This window comes from Myotis lucifugus, unplaced genomic scaffold (assembly GCF_000147115.1).
Source record: "Myotis lucifugus unplaced genomic scaffold, Myoluc2.0 scaffold_262, whole genome shotgun sequence".
Lineage (NCBI taxonomy): Eukaryota > Metazoa > Chordata > Mammalia > Chiroptera > Vespertilionidae > Myotis > Myotis lucifugus.
Genome location: NW_005871310.1, coordinates 409,925 through 428,198, shown reverse-complemented (window position 1 = coordinate 428,198; position 18,274 = coordinate 409,925). Strand labels below are relative to the sequence as shown.

General features: G+C 54.2%; 1 protein-coding gene across 1 annotated transcript in view; it reads left to right on the top strand.

The window, feature by feature from the left end:
• Positions 1 to 18,274, top strand: part of SGSM2 (small G protein signaling modulator 2) — a 36,618-nt gene that overhangs the window by 8,243 nt on the left and 10,101 nt on the right. The window contains exons 3-13 of the mRNA XM_023762832.1: positions 9,065 to 9,227; positions 9,502 to 9,663; positions 10,218 to 10,285; positions 10,384 to 10,529; positions 10,862 to 10,988; positions 11,425 to 11,554; positions 11,958 to 12,025; positions 12,252 to 12,412; positions 12,575 to 12,701; positions 14,250 to 14,384; positions 18,102 to 18,255. Coding sequence (XP_023618600.1) covers positions 9,065 to 9,227; positions 9,502 to 9,663; positions 10,218 to 10,285; positions 10,384 to 10,529; positions 10,862 to 10,988; positions 11,425 to 11,554; positions 11,958 to 12,025; positions 12,252 to 12,412; positions 12,575 to 12,701; positions 14,250 to 14,384; positions 18,102 to 18,255 — 1,441 coding nt within the window. The remainder of the gene's footprint in view (positions 1 to 9,064; positions 9,228 to 9,501; positions 9,664 to 10,217; positions 10,286 to 10,383; positions 10,530 to 10,861; positions 10,989 to 11,424; positions 11,555 to 11,957; positions 12,026 to 12,251; positions 12,413 to 12,574; positions 12,702 to 14,249; positions 14,385 to 18,101; positions 18,256 to 18,274) is intronic.

The following is an 18,274-nucleotide window of genomic DNA, read 5'->3' as shown; positions in this document are numbered from 1 at the left end:
AGCAGCCCGCCCAGGCTCTCCTGTTGCCTCTGCCGTCCTAAGCCCTGTTTGTCTCACTGTCCCCAGCTTTCATAAACATACTCTCAAAATAAAACAAGATCAGCCCTAACCGGTTTGGATCAGTGGATAGAGCTTCGGCCTGCGGACTCAAGGGTCCCAGGTTCGATTCCAGACAAGGGCATGTACCTTGGTTGCGGGCACAACCCCAGTGGGGAGTGTGCAGGAGGCAGCTGATCGGTGTTTCTCTCTCATCGATGTTTCTAACTCTCTATCCCTCTCCCTTCCTCTCTGTAAAAAAATAAAATAAAATATATTAAAAAACAAAACAAAAAATAAAACAAGATCAACCTGGCCCTGGGCAAACTCAGGACAGCTGCACAAGACCGCAGTTCCTTTTACCCACGGGGAGGAGGGAGGCTCCCAGGACTGGCTAGAAATGTGCATTTGTTGTATGTTGGCTGTGGTTTTTCCTAAACCTGCCTGTCCAGAAACTGGTCAGGCCCCGGCAGGTACAAACCGTAGGAAGGATTCTCTGTGTGCTGTTCTCTGACCACAGAGTGTGACTGCAGTGCTGCTCTGAGGCAGCCCTGCTGAACCCCCAGGCCAGAGGGTCAGGCCCTGTGTGACTAGTCTCCCCCCAACCCACTCCCCCGCCCCGTCTCGTGAAGACTGTGGCTTGGAGGTAGGCACAAACCTACCACTGAATGGTTTGTCAAGTCATGTCAGTTTCCCATTTTGTTTCATAATATGGTCTTTGAAACTTTTACTTTAATGTCGACGTACTGTTGATTCAAAATAATGCTTCTCGTTTTCCCGGTGGCTTATGGAACCCCTTCTGCCACTCCTTCCCCCAGAGGTCAAGCTGCTTGTGGGCAACTCAAGGTCAGGGTTAAGCAGCAAATTGTCCCAAGTTTCACCTTTGAACTTTGCATTTGCAATAATCATGTATGTGCTTAAAGAGGACATACTCAATTTAGGCCATCAGCCCATGAGGACTGGTGTTTTCTCTGGACCTGCCCTCCCCTCTTGCGGGTCTGGGTTGTGTCTGCCTCCACAATACCGCAAAGATATTGTGGGTTCTGTTTCAGACCGTGCACAAGAAAGCAGGTCATAACCTTTTTGCTGGTGGGGGTCTTGCCTTCAGTTTGTAAAAAAAAAAAAAATGCAACATCTGTGAAGCGTAATAAAGCAAAGTGCAATAAAACGAGGTGTGCCTATACTTCTGTTTATCTTTTTTTTTTTTTTTAATTCTGATCAGGCACTGAGGTTGGATGGTAACCTTTGGGAGAAATTCCTGGCCTGGCACCATAGGTCCTCAGACTCATAATTGTCTCCTCTCCTCCGGAGGCATTGAGGGCAAGGCCCAGGCCAGGCCTGGGCAGCCCTGCCCTCAGTCTCCAGGTTCCTGGCCCTCCTTGCGCTGATCAAAGATCTGTCAACCTGGGGGTTGCTTCAGGCTGAGGATGAGCTGTAATGGGAGACAGGGGTGGAGTCTGTGGAGCTGGGAACAATATCAGGGCTTTATTAACCAGCTCCCTGTTGCTAAGCAGCTGTCATTAGCCAGGAAGGTCGGCTGCAGGCTGCAGTGAGCTCCTCTGGGGAATGACAAGGAAATGCTAATGAGCTGGGAGAGAAGCAGGTGCTGCGGAGGGATTGCTCCCCACCTGGGGATACTGCAACCAGAGATATTTCAGCACATTCTGAGATTCAGACTCCAGGCAGTGTTTAGTGTGCCTCTTTTCAGTGGAAGGGATTCCTCTCTCTTCTTCCCACCTGCATTTAATGAACAGCTCATTCTTGGGATACCTGGCTTTTGCCTTCCCTCCAGAAATGAATGAGTAGGAAAGAAGGCCCTCTGGGGAACTGGCTCCCCTCCCCTGTTTCGGGCCATGGCTGAGGGCACTTGGTGATGGTCTGCAGCTGAGACTTTGGAGTCCAACAGACCTGGGATCACACCCTGACCTGGTCACTAAGTGTGTGTGCGCGAGTTTTCAGCATTCTGAGCCTACCCCAGAGGCTTGGTGTGAGGATTAAAGGAATGATGTCAGTAAAGTACACTGCATGGAGCCAGGTATGCAGTAGGTGCTCAATAATGTTGCTATCATCATCACCAATGACATTCTACTTTGTTCTTGAAAGTGATCCTACAACCTTCCCCATGAAGCCTCCTAGAACTTTCTCCAGGATTCCATCTGGCAATCTGTGTTTCTGGGAGTTTAAAGCATCTGGACAGTCAGAGAAATTGAACTCCAGGAACTCAATCAGGAAATTTAATAAGTATTACGCACATGTTTTTAGACAGTCATCTTTTAGAGATACGTACTGAAATATTTATAGATAAAAGTATACGATGTCTAAAATTTACTTCAAAGTAATCTGGGGGGGGAAACAAAAAGTGGTTGGAATCGGTGTAACTGAAACACGATTGGTCACAGCTTGATCATTGCTTAAGTCAGGGTGGTGGATACATAGGATTTGCTATTGTTTGTATATGTTTGGAATCTTCCATAATGAAATAAAAAAAACAGGGATGATGAGAGGATGGGAGAAGGAAGAGAGAGAGATAGTGAATATAGATAACTTCCCTGAGAAATTTTACATAGAGGGGAGCAGCTGAATGGTTCAATACCTGAATGGGGATATAGGGCCAAGGGAGGTGATAGTGATGGTGGTGTTTTTAAGTTGGAAAAATTACAGAATGTTTATATACAAATGAAGAATGTCTCATAGGAATGAGAAGGGGTGATTGCTGGAGCCATGCCCTTGAGAGGTGAAAGAGGCTGGTACCCAGTACGCAGGTGAAAGGGATGGCCGCAGGGAGGAGCACAGACAGACCATCTGTGGGTACAGGAGGGAGGGCAGGGATGGGCTTGAGGCACGAGAGGAAAGGCACCAGCGTTCATGATCGTCTTCGGGGTGCTGGGCAGTAATCAAGGAGCCTGTTGCACCTCTGCATCTACTGTTGCCTTTGGTCACTCACCACCCATCAAGATGGGGCCTGTTCTTTCTCCCAATTGTAGCTGAAGCGCAGAGAGATTTAGTGATTTGCACACAAATAGCTAGTAAGGAAAGGGTTTGAACCCATAACTGTCTTGATCCAAAGCCTGTGCGTGCTGCCCAGGGATGGGTCTCACTGGTGAGGTCTGCCTCCGGGTGGAGCCTAGCGGTGTGGGGCATTGAAATGGAGTTGCCTCTCATGGAGACAGAGCTCGGCTCACCAAAGAGTGAATTCTGGGAGACAGTTTGTCCCTTGCCAAGCTGCGTGAGGCCAGCACTGGCCTGGTTCCCTGGGAAGCTGTTGTGAGCACTGTGTATGCTGACCCTGCCTGACATTCCCAGTGAGGCCAGGAAGATGGGTATGTGTGGTATGAATTTCATTTCCTTCACCTACTTGGTTCTGGAATATCGGGGCAGTGCTTTCTTGGTTTAGGGTGTTGAACAAGGCTAAATGCTGCCCCCTAAACTGAAGCAAACAGCCAGCATCACCAGTGTAGGCTGAGAGGAAATGTACTCTAGTTACCATAGAAAGGCTCGCTCAGAGTGAGGCAGCAGTTACAAATCCCTGGGTGGAAGTACTAGCCAGGGAAGTGGGGTGGAGACAGACTGATGATGCCTGGCCTGGGCTCTTTGCTCCTCCCACCTCATCGCTGCAGATAAACACCGACTTCCTCCATTAGCAGTTGAAGGAAGTTCCTAACTTAAGAAGAGGCCACCCATCCCACCCCTTCCTTTCTCACCAGCAAGGCTGCCCTTCTTCTGACAGTCTTGGCTCCACTATCCAAGGCATTCGGCTTTGGAAAATTCTGCTCTGAGCAGTGTCCCCCAAAACTCCAGGACCACCACCAGCCACCCGTGGCTGGCTGCTCCACCCAGGGCGTTCCTCGCTTGGGTTTTCTATGGCAACTACAACTGAACCGCTCCGCTGCACAGATAGCAGCTGGCAGAGGTGGGGGAGCAGAGAGCACTTGCTACACCTGCTCCTCCCGTTAGGAAAGAACCCCTCCCAGCTCAGAGCCCTGCGCCCAGCCTTCATGCGATGCTGTGCTAACTCTGGGTGCTGTGTCCCTCTATTTCAGTCAACTGGCCTAGCTTGAAGGTCATTCAGACCCTACTTTGAGTCTGGGCCTGTCTAGGCCCCTTGGCTCCTGAGTGTAGCTTGAAACATAGATACGCAGGTGAAAGCCAGGGTTGTTTATGGGGACCCCTGAGAAGATCCTTTTCAACCACAGCTACATTTCCTGGGCAGCCATAGCTTTTGTCCATTCCTGTGGGCTCCCGAGACACCTAAATTTGAATTTGTCCCAGCCCACTGAATTGTTCCCTGCCCAGCTCAGATGACCTAAGCAGAGCCCAGATGCTGCTGTGGGGATGGGAAACTGAGCCAATCAGGAGACCCTGTTTGCTGAGGGAGCTGATGAAGGAAAGGGTGCCCGTGGACAGACCCAGCCTTTCTGGGTTTTGTGAGTTTTGATTCAGCTCCAGGTTGGAGAGAATCGCTGGCATCATCTCATAATGGAATACTGGTATCTGGCTTGGATGGTCACCTACTCAATTATTATAATTATTATTTTGAGTTGGTGATATATTTACTTGGATCAAAAAGCAAAATTATACAAAAGATACACAGTGAAAAGTCTCACTCTTTTCCCTGCTCCCATTCACCCACTTCTCCACCTACAAATTCACACACAGGTAACCACTGCCACTTTTGTTTCTTGTGTATCCTTACAGAATTTTTTATACTAATAAAAAAAATGTATTCCTTGTTCACCCCACCCTTTTTGTAATCAAGTTATCATGCGATCAGTCATACTGCTCTGCACCTTGCTCTTGGAGACCTTTCCATTATTAGTGTCTAGAGAGCATCCTCCTTCTTTTTCGGAGTTGTATAACGTTCTCCTCTGTGAATGTACCCTGTTTATTTCACTGTTTTTTATTGATACACACGTGGATAGTTTTTATCCTTTTGCTGTTTAACTAAGTAACCTGGCAGTTATATCTGTAGACTAGATTCTTTAAAGAGGGGTGACTGGGTCAGAGGTTACCTGCAATGTTGGCCGCCTGGCCTGCATAGGAGTGGTACCAATCAGCCCTCCCTCCAGCAAGGTATGAAAAGAGTCAGGAACTTCGACCTACCAATGCCTCTTCCGTTCCAAATTGGGCTCCTTGGAATGATTAAATCAGGAAGTAAGGGGTTTGTAGGAGGGGACCCTATCAGATGTCATTAGTACTTGTGGTCTCCACCCACTTAGCATTTGTTAACCCTATAACTTCATAGACTTTAGGGACACGTCGGAGGCTGGTGAGGGAGAGTCGCAGGGCTAGGCTGGGCCTGTAGTTCCTAGCCTTTCTCTAGGAAGATGGTACCAGACCTTTTCAGGGGAAGGAAGATGTCCATAGCAAGGTGCTAGAGTTAAAATTAGTTCCACTCCGCCCTGGCCGGTGTGGCTCCGTTGAATGTCATCCATGCACCAAAAGGTTGCAGGTTCAAATCCTGGTAGGAGACATGCAGGAGGCAGCCAATCAATGTTTCTCTTTCTCTCTTCCTCTCAAAAAAAAATCATCAATAAAAATATTTTTAAAAATAAAATTAGTTCCACTTCTGCCCAGAGTTGCAGTTTCTTGGGCCTTGCTATCAGTGGGACAGATGATATGTAGAGAGGGTACCCTGGGCTCATCTGGCACCATAACTCAGAAGGCCAGGGTGGGGAGATAAAAAGGATCATGCTTGAGTCATGTCTCTGTTTCTATTTTGATTCATTCGCCCAAACCTTTCCACCCCAACTAATGACTGAAAACTGTTGATTTTTATTAGTGTGTGTTTTTCCCACATGAAATGAGCTGAATGATGTCAGGGCTGTCTCACCGCTATTCTGGTGCATCCAGAGTGGCTGTAGGTGGTTCCTGGACACACTGGAACAGGGGGTCCTGAAGCCTTTATGCCTCGGTGACCAGGGCCCAGACAGCTCAGTTAGAGGGGGATGGGCCTGCTGGCTGGTGCTTTAGCTGTGATGGGTGTCTCCTGCCAGGCCCTCCACCCTGGGGTGAGTCATGGTGGCCATCTGGGGCAGGAAGAGTAAGGCACCCAGTTCTTACTGCTTGGTGCTCTGGGCCAAGGAGGGGAGAAGAGGCACAGGCCTCTGTGTAGACTTCTCTCTGGGGAGCAGGGACAGCCGGAGAGTTGGACATGGTTGCTGATGGGTCTGGAACTGCATTCACTGTATATTAAAAGAGAGAGAGTGTGTCTTTATATTTGCATCTCTGAGTTTTGAATGTCTGTTTCTGCTCAACTTAAAAATCTTAGAGCAAGGAGCCCTGACTGGTTTGGCTCAGTGGATAGAGCGTCGGCCTGCGGACTCAAGGGTCCCAGGTTTGATTCCAGTCAAGGGCATGTACCTTGGTTGTGGGCACATTCCCAGTAGGGGGTGTGCAGGAGGCAGCTGATCGATGTTTCTCTCATCGATGTTTCTAACTCTCTATTCCTCTCTCTTCCTCTCTTTTAAAAAAAATTATTAAAAATCTTAGAGCAAGGGTCTTAAACTTTTGAGTGTCAAGTACCCCTTTTAGAAGCTAAAAGCCATAGATCCTCATCCAAAATAAAAGCACTCTCCGGAACAATGCTGGAGCAATTTCAGGGGGTCACTGGAGCCCCAGAAGCCCACCCCCTAACCCTCTTAGGATAGTAGTTCTCACTTATTAGTTATCATTACTATGATTATGTTATTATTTTGCCTACATACTGCACACAGTAAGTTTTCATTGCATGTGCTGATTCTCTGTGGAGGGGTGAGAGGGATTTCTCCTTCCCCAGACATTGCCCGGGTGCTTTTCCTGGGTTTCACAGAAGGAAATTAGGAGCTGTAGGCTGAGAAGGGGGGACTGGGCATGATATTTGGGCTTATCAGTATTTCCCTACTTGGAGTGACTGCAGAGGAATGCCTTTGTTTACTCCAGAGAACCCTAATGCCCGTGTTCAGAGGCTGCCTAGGAAGATGGGTGAGGCCAAGGAGGATGGGTGTGCCACTGCCTGCCATTCCCAGGCTCCCCAGCGTGGCTGCATTCTATCTCCTGGGGAAAGTGGGAAGGTTAATGACTAATTATCCCAGCCATTAGTCACATCACCAAGGCACTTGATTCCCTGCAGGATCAGTGCCACCTGCTGCTACTCTCCCTCTTCAGTGCTCTGGGTGAGGAGTGCGAGCCTAAGGAAATAGTCACCACCTTCCTACAGGTGTGGACTTGTTGCTGCACCAGCCCCAGGGCCGCGAGACGGGACAAAGGAGGTCTCTCCCCTGTACACCCAGGGCCACACGAGACCTCAGGGACACGGGGACTAGCTATGGAAAAGAATATGTGGACACTTAAGCAGAGATTCTACCACATGCCCCGTACACACATCAGATGTGTAGCCATATCTGTCTGCATGCACATGTGAACATAGATGTAGGAACATGTGTGAAGGAGAGGCTGCGCCTGGTAAAATAAGTCCTCCGAGGCCTGGGCAGGGAAGAGCTTTAGCAGGAAGCACTCAGGAGAGGGAGGGGTCCTGCCTCTTTCCCCACCCCTGGGGTGCTCTCACTGAGCTGTCTGGCCTCCAGGGATTCTCCACCTTTTTTATGGTCCTCACAGCCCCAGTACAAGAGGGCCAAACAAAGCTCATTTTTATAGGACAGCAGTGACTGCCTGTCAGTTATTACGGTGAAGGCAGAAATCAGGTGAGAACCTCTGTTTCCAGCAATTAGGTCCTCAGTCTGGGTTTCTAACAACACTAGTCTCAATAAATGATGGGCTTCATTTCCCCTGTTCTCTAAGAGGACAGCATCTGCACCCACCTCTGGGCAGGCTGTGATCCTGCCTCCAGCGCATCCTCTCCTCTCCCGGCCAGGGAGAGGTCTAGCCAAGTCCCAGTCCTGATAGTGAGCTGCAGAACAGGGTCTCGACAAACAAGGGTGAGGAGTCAGGAATCGACAGGGACCAAGGTGCCCCCTGCGTGCAAGACCTTGTGCGAGAGATTGTACATACTTCCTCTCGTGTAACATTGCATACCAGTCCTTAGAAGTATTCCTCATTCCTCAGATGCTAAAACAGAGGTTCAGAGCCGAAGTCACTTACACAGGTTTCCCGGAGATGGGATGAGTGGCCCCACCGGTTTCAGACGCTGTTAGCCCGCCGCCCTGCCTCCAGCACAGCGCTGTTTTCCATCCTTGTGAAGGGAGCACCTTCTCCCACCCGTGCCTGCCCTCTGAACACACCTGGAGAAGGTGAAGGGAGCTCAGGCCACTATGTTTCTGTGATCAGATCCCTTCCCCTTGGTGGGCTTTTCCCTCCTGGCTTGTAAAACAATTAGCTTGGCCTCAGTAACGGCCAAGTCCCCTCTTCCCCCGAATACACACACTCATATTTTTAGATTCTATTCATGGCCAGGAGAACTCCCCACTCCCCCACCCAACGCTCCTTTCCTTCCTGTGGAGTCTGTCTGCAGTCAGCAGTATCCAGATGGAGAGAGGAAGTCTACCCCCTAAAACATGAATGAATGAAGGGAAGCCCTCCCTGCATGGGAAATAGAAATCTCTCACTCTTGGCTGCGGGGCTCATCAATAATTCAGGGGCTGCTGTCGGATCTGATCTCTGCAATGGCTTCGTCAATATTTCAGCTCCTTCTCCAGAACCCGTTTCTTAGCAACCACAGCATCCATGCTTTCCAGGAGGGCTGTGTGCTGGGTGCTCCCTGCATGTCCAGTCCTGTAAGTAGGCAGGGGTGGGGCTACCCGTGCCAACTGGAACTGGCAACTTTGGTCCTCACAGCCCCAGGGCGATGCTGCACACAGGAGGCATGTACACACCAAGTGAGTGAGAGGAACGGCCTGGCATGGGGCCCTTAGGGCAGGAGCAGGTGGACAGGGAGGGGAATTTTGGAAGGAGGTCGGTGTATCTTCCTGGCCTGCCTAAAACTGACACCCCATGCCCTGGTCCTAGGTCAGCCTGCCCTCCCTTGGTGTGGGGAAGGGTGTTCTCTTTTCTCCCCCTCACCCAGGCTCAGATGCTCGTTTCCTTTGTGGCCTAGGTGCGGTGGAGGCTTGCCTCCTGCATCAGCTGAGACGCCGTGCCGCCGGCTTCCTGCGCAGTGACAAGGTGGCAGCTCTGTTCACCAAGGTGGGGAAGACGTGCCCAGTGGCTGGGGAGATTTGCCACAAGGTCCAGGAGCTGCAGCAACAAGTTGAGGGCAGGTGAGCCCTGGGCCTGCCTCTCCCCGCTCCCTCTGCTCTTACCATTTGGTATCTGCTACTTCCCAGGTTGGCTTCCTGGGCTCATTTCTTGCAGGGCCTCTCAGAACCAGCCTAAGGGTGGGCCTTGGCCACCTTCAGGCACAAGGCCTTCAACACCTCCACCTAGTCAGTCCTCCGGGTTCTCATCTTGTGGCACCAAACTGCCCTCCCAGTGCCACCAGTCTGGGGCTCAGCCCTGGGCTCTCGCATTCTTAAAGCCCACCCCTCTTTGCAGGAAGCCCTTGGTGGGTAACCAGGAGGCCCTGCGGAGACAGGGCTCTACCAGTGGGAAGGCCCCAGCCCTCAGCCCGCAGGCCTTGAAACACATATGGGTCCGCACAGCGCTCATCGAGAAGGTGCTGGACAGGGTCGTGCAGTACCTGGTGGAGAACTGCAGGTGAATGCCCCTCCCTGGGGCCCAGCTCCTGAACATCCCTGCAGCATCCCCGCCTCCGCAGGCTTGGCTGTCCACCTTGGCCTGTGAGCATGCCCCATCTCCCCCTTAGCACCTCGAAAGCATGGGCTATACCACACACCTCACAAAGCTCAGTTCTTGTTTGTTTTTTATTGTTTTTTGCTTTTCTTTCTTTTTTAAAAAATTCTTTATTGTTGAAAGTATTACATGTGTCTCCTTTTCCCCCATTGATCTCTCCCAGTCTGCTCCCGCCCCCGCCACCCCCCCCCAGCAGAGGCCCTCACCCCCTTACTGTCTGTGTCCATTGGTTATGCTTATATGTATACATACAAGTCCTTTGGTTGATCTCCTTTGGTTGATCTCTTAACACCCCTCCCACCCCACCCCTGCAAAGCTCAGTTCTTAAGGGTTTATTTCTTCTTGGTGACTGACATGCATTTGGTGTCTGTGGGAACGTCCCTGCTTGGTGAGCTTGACTGCCCTGGAATGAGTCCGGGAGCCCCAGCAGTCCCCCTGTCTGTCTCTCCCGCTGGCAGCAAGTACTACGAGAAGGAGGCTTTACTGGCAGATCCCGTGTTTGGCCCTATCTTGGCCTCTCTTCTAGGTGAGCCTGAGAGCAGAGCGGCCTACACTGGGCCAGTGGGAGCGGAGGGTCAGGTGCTGAGGGGGCACCATCCGAGCTGGCTGTCCCTGTCTCCACAGTGGGACCCTGTGCTTTGGAGTACACCAAGCTCAAGACAGCCGATCACTACTGGACCGACCCTTCTGCTGATGAGCTGGTCCAGCGGCACCGTATCCGGGGTCCCCCTAATCGCCAGGACTCCCCTGCAAAGCGCCCAGCCCTAGGAGTAGGCATCCCTTCCCTACCTCTTGTGCTCATCCAAGTTATGCCCAGGGGCCTGTCGGGAGGGGCAGCTGGTCACCGTGCTCCTTGAAGATACAGGCTGGGCCTTGGAGATGCCCCAAGGTAGTGGCCATCCCAGAAGAGCCTTTTCCCCACACTGGCACTTCATGCCAGGAGCACACCACTGGTTTGCAGCTAGAGAGCAGAGGGTGGCTGAGAGCAAACCAGGGGCAGGGGGACCCCTGGGGTCAGCCAGAGAGGATCTGCCTGGAAACCTAGGGTCCTCCCTCCAAGGCTGATTTCCCAGGGCTGGGGCTGAGCTGGGACTTTGTGCAGATCCGGAAGCGGCACTCGAGCGGCAGCACGTCGGACAGACTCGCTGCCTGCGCCCGAGAGTATGTGGAATCCCTGCACCAGAACTCCAGGACGCGGCTGCTCTATGGCAAGAACATCATCCTCTTCTGAGGAACCTTTCAGCTACATTCATCCCTTTCTTAAGGGGCTTGACTAAAGAGAATTCTTAAGGGGCTTGACTAAGAGAACCCTCCCCCCGCCCCGCCCCAATTCACTGACTCATGCCCAGTCTTGAATGGGCGAGAACCAGAGCATCCGGGGATGGGAATGGCAGCCAGCAGGCAGCTTGGGTATGGCTGGCCCAGGACATACCTGGCATCCAGGAAGCTGACAGGGCGGAGCCAGTGGCACCAGGCCAACCAGGAAGAGTTTATGTCTACATCTGTGTGTGGCTCGTGCCTCCCCTGCTGCTGCCCAGCCCCATTCCAGGACCCTGGATTGGACTCGCTGGGCCTCCCCCACTCCCACCTGCAGCTCGTTTTCCATAGGCCATTCCTGGGAGCCTCTCAGCCCCTCATCGTCTCTCTTCTGGTGTGTCTCCTCCCCGCAGAAGGAGGACATGGAGGCCGTCCCCGGCTACCTCTCCCTGCACCAGTCTGCAGAGAGCCTAACTCTGAAGTGGACCCCCAACCAGCTCATGAATGGGACTCTGGGGGACTCCGAGCTGGAAAAGAGGTGGGGGCTTTGGGACTCACCGCAGGAGCCGCAGAAGGGAGTGAGAGCTTGCCAGCAGGCCGGGGGATGGAGAGGCCCAGCCTGCTCCAAGAGGAGGCTCACACCTTACCCGATGCCAAGAATTGCAGAGAGAGGCTGCCTGGCGATATTCCCAAGCTCTCTAAGATCCAGCCAGTCCTGGACATTAAGAGGTTTGCCTGAGCCAAGCTCGAGGCATCTGGGGCGGCCAGGCTCTGTGCCATGAGGGCAGCACGGAGCCCAGAGGGACATGGCTGGCTGAGGTCACTTCTTGGCTATGGTCTTCGTGTCTACAGGGTGGTTTCAGGGGTGTTGGGCCCAGGAAGTGAGGAAGGCAGGTTGGCTGGTCTGGCGACACAGTGACACCAATTTGGTTCCTTTCCAGCGTTTACTGGGACTATGCCCTGGTGGTGCCCTTCAGTCAGATCGTCTGCATCCACTGCCACCAGCAAAGTGAGCCTCCCTTGTCCTGGGCACAGGGGTGGGGGAAGAGAAACTGCCTTCTCCCAGTCACACACTGCGCATGGCCTGTTGAATGTCTGTCCTCTCTTGGTCACCCCACACTCTAGCCCTACTGTCCTCCTACTCAGTCTGGAGGCGTGGCCAGCTGTGCTGCAGCGGTGGCTGGGAGGTCTTGGAGGCCCAGCTTTGCTCACCCATGTTCACCCCCCTCCCCCAGAAAACGGTGGCACACTGGTACTGGTGAGCCAGGATGGCATCCAGAAGCCACCGCTGCACTTCCCGCAGGGAGGACACCTACTCTCCTTCCTGTCCTGCCTGGAGAATGGGCTTCTGCCTCGGGGACAGCTAGAGCCCCCGCTCTGGACCCAGCAGGGGAAGGTACGCAGGGCTTGGGAGGCTCTGGGTGAAGGGATGTGTGAGGTGAGTTCTCTGCCCACCTCCCTTCCTGTCCCCACACAGAGTTCCTAGGAGCAGCCTTGGGTGGGACCCTGGGATGGACTCTGCCCTGCACAGGCTAACTGCCCACCTCTTCTTCCCCAGGGGAAGGTGTTCCCCAAGCTGCGGAAACGTGGCACCGCGCGGTCCGTAGATGTGGACGAGATGGGCACAGGCTGGGCCACAGACTACGTGTTCCGGATCATTTACCCTGGTCACAGGCATGAGCACAGTGAGTGTCCCATACTTCCGCTGTGGAGAGAGAAAGATGCTTCGGGGGTGGGGGAGAACAGCATCACCCAGGAGGGGCAGCGGGCAAGGTCCACTGACCAGGCCGGGTTCAGGACTTAGCCTCCCATTGGACCTTTTTCTGCAGATCATCCCCCTGAGAATCTGCTTCTCTTCTACCTGCTGTCTTTCCCTTCCCTTGTCACCCCACGACTCTTGGCTCAACTGACCCAGGTGTCTCTACACAATATTCTCTTAGTCATCCATTCACACTCTGCCCCGGGGGTGAGGGGGGATGTGGTGAGACTAGAGACAGAGGGTGGAGGACTCTCCATTTCACCTCGGCCCGCTGCCTGACCGCCACACGGTGGCCTGGGTGCGGGATCAGCGCTTCTTTTTGGATGGTGCACGTTGTTCACTGACTCCCCTAGAGCCAGAGCCCTCCTCACACCAGCTGCTGATGAGAGGAGCCGCAACGGGAATAGGGGTGCATCTGAAGAGGGTGAGGCTTTCAGCTGGGGGGGCTGGAGCTGAAAGTGGCTTGGCACTTGTGGGTCCTGTCCCCCTGGACATACCCCTCTGGATCCTAATAGATGTCCACCAAGCCCAGAGTTCCCTTCTGGTCAGAGTGCTCTGCCCCCCACAGGTTTCTCCGGGCCGGACTCACTGATCTCGGGAAGAAGGTCAGGGAATTTGCCAGCCCGGAGCACTTGCCAGACCACCTGCTTCCTAAATTTCCTAACTTGTGCCAATAAGTTGTCAACAAGTTGTCTCTGTATTAACAGACAGATTACCCAGACTGTAAACACATAGCCGCAGCACAAGGAGTCCCAACAGGCTTGAAGGGCAAAATGTGGGGATCCCCTTCCCCGCGATGTGCCTGAGTAGGAGACACATTTGCCAGAGCGTGTCTGCACACCTGGCATTTAATCTCGGCCTATCGCTCGGCTTAGGTTGTTCAGGCTGCACGTCCTCTCTTAAGCCTTGGCATTTCCCATTTCTGGTCACTTCATTTCCCTGGAGGGCAAGCCAGGTGCCAAGGAGCTGAAACCCAGCGGGTGACTCAGGCTCCTCGAGAGCAGCTCTGGGAAATCCTTGGAGGAGAAGTTTGGATTTATAGTCTGAAGGGGGAGATTTGGGGTAATCTTCCGATTTGGCCCAGCCTGACCATGACACAAGCTGCAGGGTGCTCAGGATCCATCTGCCAACAGTCACGCCCAGCCTGAGCCAGGGCCGGGAGCTCCTGAGCTGCTGGCCTGTCCCAACTGGTCCCCGTCTTTCACTACCCTGGCTCCCCCATCAGTTCTCTCTTCTCTGTTCTTCCTAGAGAGGGCCTTCTTCAAAAAGTGGAGCTCTGTAGCTGCTGCCGTCCCCCCACTTCCTTCCATACTCTCCCCAGTAAATCAAAGGACTCTCAGGTCCCTTCTGTTCCATCCCTGCAGGCTCAGGGTGACCCGGACTCCATTCTGCTCCCCAGGAGGACGGATCCGGTCCCTCCTGCCCCAGGACCAGGGTCCTTATGCTTTGCTCTCTCGCTGTTCTCTTTGAGCAGTCACTATTAACTACCACCACCTAGCGGCCAGCCGCGCGGCCTCGGTGGACGATGATGAGGAAGAGGAGGATAAACTACACGCGATGCTCTCAATGATCTGCTCGCGGAACCTCACAGCTCCCAATCCGATGAAAGGTTTTTATCCCTCCCTTTCTCCCTGACCTTCCCCTTCCCTCTGCCCCACCCCCTGGGCCCACCGGCCACCCACCGCAGGGGCTCGAACTGCAGTGTTGGCATTATGGGACCTGCACCCTGGGTGGTTCCCTTCCATCAGGAGGCAGATCTGGGAGGGTAGAAGGAGGAGGTCCCAAGAGGAGGGGACCAAGCAAAAGGCAGTTGGCTCTGGGCTCTGTGAGGAGAGGGAGGAGATCCCGCGGTGAGAAGGCCTGATGACCTGGTTGTCCCTTGGAAACCCTGATTGGCTGTCTGAGCCCTGTTCCCACCCTTGGACAAACCCAAGACAGTGTCTCTCTTTCTCTTGTGCTGGCTGGGCAGACTGGCCTCTGGGCCCTGTGCCTCTGACTCCTAACTCAACGGAAATAGGACAGAAGTACCAGGCCACTCCGGGGCAGAGGGAGGGGCTGGACAGCGCCTGCAGACAGGAGCCACCAGGGGGGTCAGGTGAGGGGTGGGGCCATCCTGGCAGGAGACCCAGGGCTCTGTTTACCCAGCAGGCCTGGGTGATCCAGCAGGCACTGCCTGGTGCTTTAGTATGAAGTCTAGAGTCTAAGTCAGGTATGTTCCACCCTCACGGCCCTCAGATTGCACAGCTGCAGAGGTCCCTTCATTGATAATGACTCAGCACAGTGCTCACAGCCACTCTGTCCATTGCCCATCTTAGCACAGAGCTCGGCTGGTGGGGAGGGAACCCCACTCTCCTTCTGGAGTGTGATCATCAGCCAGGGAACCTGTGCGGGCTAAGCCAGGGTGCTCAAGGGATATCGGTTATGAAGGGCCAGCTCTCTTGGAGTTTAGGGGAACTTGCCCATCGCCGTGCCAATAGTAAGTCTCCCCATCCCTGGGCAACCAAGTCCGTGGCCTAGCACACCCTCAGCACACCCTGCCAGCTGCCCTTTACTCACCACGTGCCTGCCTTCACGTCTATCCTCCCTCCCAGCCTGGGTGGGAACACAGGGGAGCCTCCCTCCCAGTGGGACCTGCAGGCCAGCCTGGGTGGGAACACAGGGGAGCCTCGCTTGTGATGTTTATTGCCTGCACATGGCCTGCCATCTGGTTCCTTACAAGCCTGGGCTTGGGGCTGATGCTTATTACAGGCTGACTGACTTTAAACAGAGTGGGAAGGGTGAGTTAGGAGAGCCCGGGCTGGCCCTTCTTACCCCCAGGAGCTGGCTGGGGACAGGATGGGGGGGGGTCCCGGCCAAGCCCCTGTCTTAGGAGACTTGGTGGTAGGAAGTCCATTCCTGACTAGTCTTCATGCTGAGGCCTCCAGGGTCAGAGAAACCTTCAGGCCCACAGTGTGCAGAGGCCTCAGGGCCTATGTGGGCATTCTCTTGGGGAACTAGGGCCAGCCTACCCAGTAGACCAATATGCAGCCCCTGGGACTCCAAGGCTTGGGAAAGGGGAGGAGGCATGAGAGCAGAGTCCGCAGGGGGTTGGGGAGCTGGTGTGGGAGCCCCCCTCCACTCCACTCCATAATGACAACACTGTTGAGTCCATCCTGCTAGCCGTTGCTTTTCAGGCCTGCGACATGCTTGACTTGTGCATGTGAATCAAGTGGCGGGTGTCCAGACTCTCCTCCCCTCCCCCTCCCCCTTCTCCTGCTGCCTCCCCACAGAGCAGAGATGCTGTTCACTCTAATTCTGCTCCAGGCCAGGCACCTTTCACTCGGAGTCTTAGGGGCTGTGGGGTTCACCCACCCTGATTGTTTTACTTCAGACTTCCCTCAAGCTCAGAGGAGAGAGTCAGAGTCAAAGCTGACCCAGCAGCGCCCCCGCCCCGCCTGCTGCCCCTTGCCCAGTCACTCCAGAGCTCCAGCCATCTGCACTGGGTTAATTCAGAGACGCATATTCCATGCTGGCTGGTTCAGCTCCTTCCTGGAGAATTAAGGTGAAGAGCATTGACCCGGGAGACTTGCCCTGGCTGAGCCCTGCTTTCTGGGCATGAGCTCGTTTCCCTGTGTGCCCACCCTCTGCCCTCTGCACCTGTTGCCCCCACTGCCTGCCCGCCTGCTGCCTGCTGCCTGCCTGGCTGGGCCTGCTCCCACCCCAGCTCCTCTCAAGACTGGCCTCTCTCCTGCCTGCTGTAGGGGCATGAGCTGGGCTCCTGCCCCACCCCACCTGCATCTGCCCGCCCCCCTTCTTCCCAGAGTCTCCGGCAAGGCCTGCAACTGCTCACTCCCAGAGCCGCAGCCCCTCCACACCAAGTATGTTCCCTTAATTTGCCTCCTGGTGGAGCTGAAGGGCCAGATCTACAAAAATCCCACCAAGGGTCTGGGAAGAGATTCCCAGCCAACATGGGGCAGTCTCTGAGGGGCCTGGAGGGCTCAGCTCAGCCCCTCCCACCAAGGCACCCCCAGAGCTGGAGTCTGGCTCCCACAGAAGCCAGGCCTCCGTCTGCTCCAGACTCAGCAGGCCAGGGCCCAGGAAGAAATACTGCTTGAAAGAATTCATCACACACACACAGCTGCCTTTCCCTGTTCTTCTTCACTCTTCTCTGTCCCTTCCTACCTCCTAGTGCCATCTCCTAGTCCTTTCACTTCCTGCCCTCACTTTGCTTCATCTTTGTGGCTCACCGGACCTGCTGGAGCCCCCCTGAGCAGCGCCTTGCCCCACGTGGGCCCTAAAAGCTCTCAATGATCTTGAGTTCTGACTCCAGTCAGCTGGGCAGGCTGACGGGCTCCATCTGCCTTTGGTGTAGATGTGTCCAAGGAGCTGTCTTCTGAGGCTGCACCTGGGGACATTGTTCTGGATGGTGGAACCCTCATCCCTGTGGCGATCTGGCAGCCCTGGGACTTTTGCCCTTCCTGTCAGCTCTCCTGTGTGTTTGTGGAGGCCACCACACTGAGTGCAGTCAGGTTGGGCGAGGATGGAGAACTCAGGAAGGACCACAGCAGCGGGCAGCGGGGTGCCTGGCCTGCGTGGAGAGCCCTGACCCTCAGGCACTGGCTACCAGGTCTAGAACCCTCAGGGGTCCTCCAGGTCTCTGATCAGTGGAGACTCTGCTCCGAGTTCGCAGTTCCAGGTCCAGGCACCCGCCTGTGCCTCTCAGAGATTGTCTAAGACCGTGGTCGGCAAACTGCTCGCGAGCCACATGCGGCTCTTTGGCCCCTTGAGTGTGGCTCTTCCTAAGCCTTAGGAGTACCCTAATTAAGTTAATAACAATGTACCTACCTATATAGTTTAAACTTAAAAAATTTGGCTCTCAAAAGAAATTTCAGTCGTTATACTGTTGATATTTGGTTCTGCTGACTAATGAGTTTGCCGACCCCTGGTCTAGGAGGACCAGGCTGGAGCATCGGGGCCATGCCAGCGGCAGCATTTTAGGGAGCTCGGCTTTTGCTGTTCCTTCTCTTTCTTTCTCTGCCAGACTCTAGAAAAGCAAGTGTTTTCCATCACTAATAGCAAGATGGAGAGAACAGACACAATCATGCACAACTCAGCCAGAGTATTTTATCACGTGCAGAAAGGTTAGGGGGAGCTGGGACGTGTCAGGCACCCTCCCTCTGCACCATCGCCCTCTCTGGGTTCTGGACCAGGCAGACACTACCCCCGTGGTTCTCCACCAGTGGGTGATTTCATGCTGCAGCTCTGGGCACAGAGGTGGGCATGCTGCAGGGTGGCTGTTGCGGGGAGGCCTGCCAGGCCCTGACCATGGCCCCCTTCCTGTCCTCAGATGCCGGTGACATGATCGAGATGCAGGGCTTTGGGCCCAGCCTGCCAGCCTGGCACCTAGATCCCATGTGTAGCCAGGGCTCCTCCTGCTTCTCCTGCTCCTCCAGTAGCTCCCCGTATGCAACTCCCAACCACTGCAGCTGTGTCCCCGACCGGTGAGTGGGCAGGGAGAGC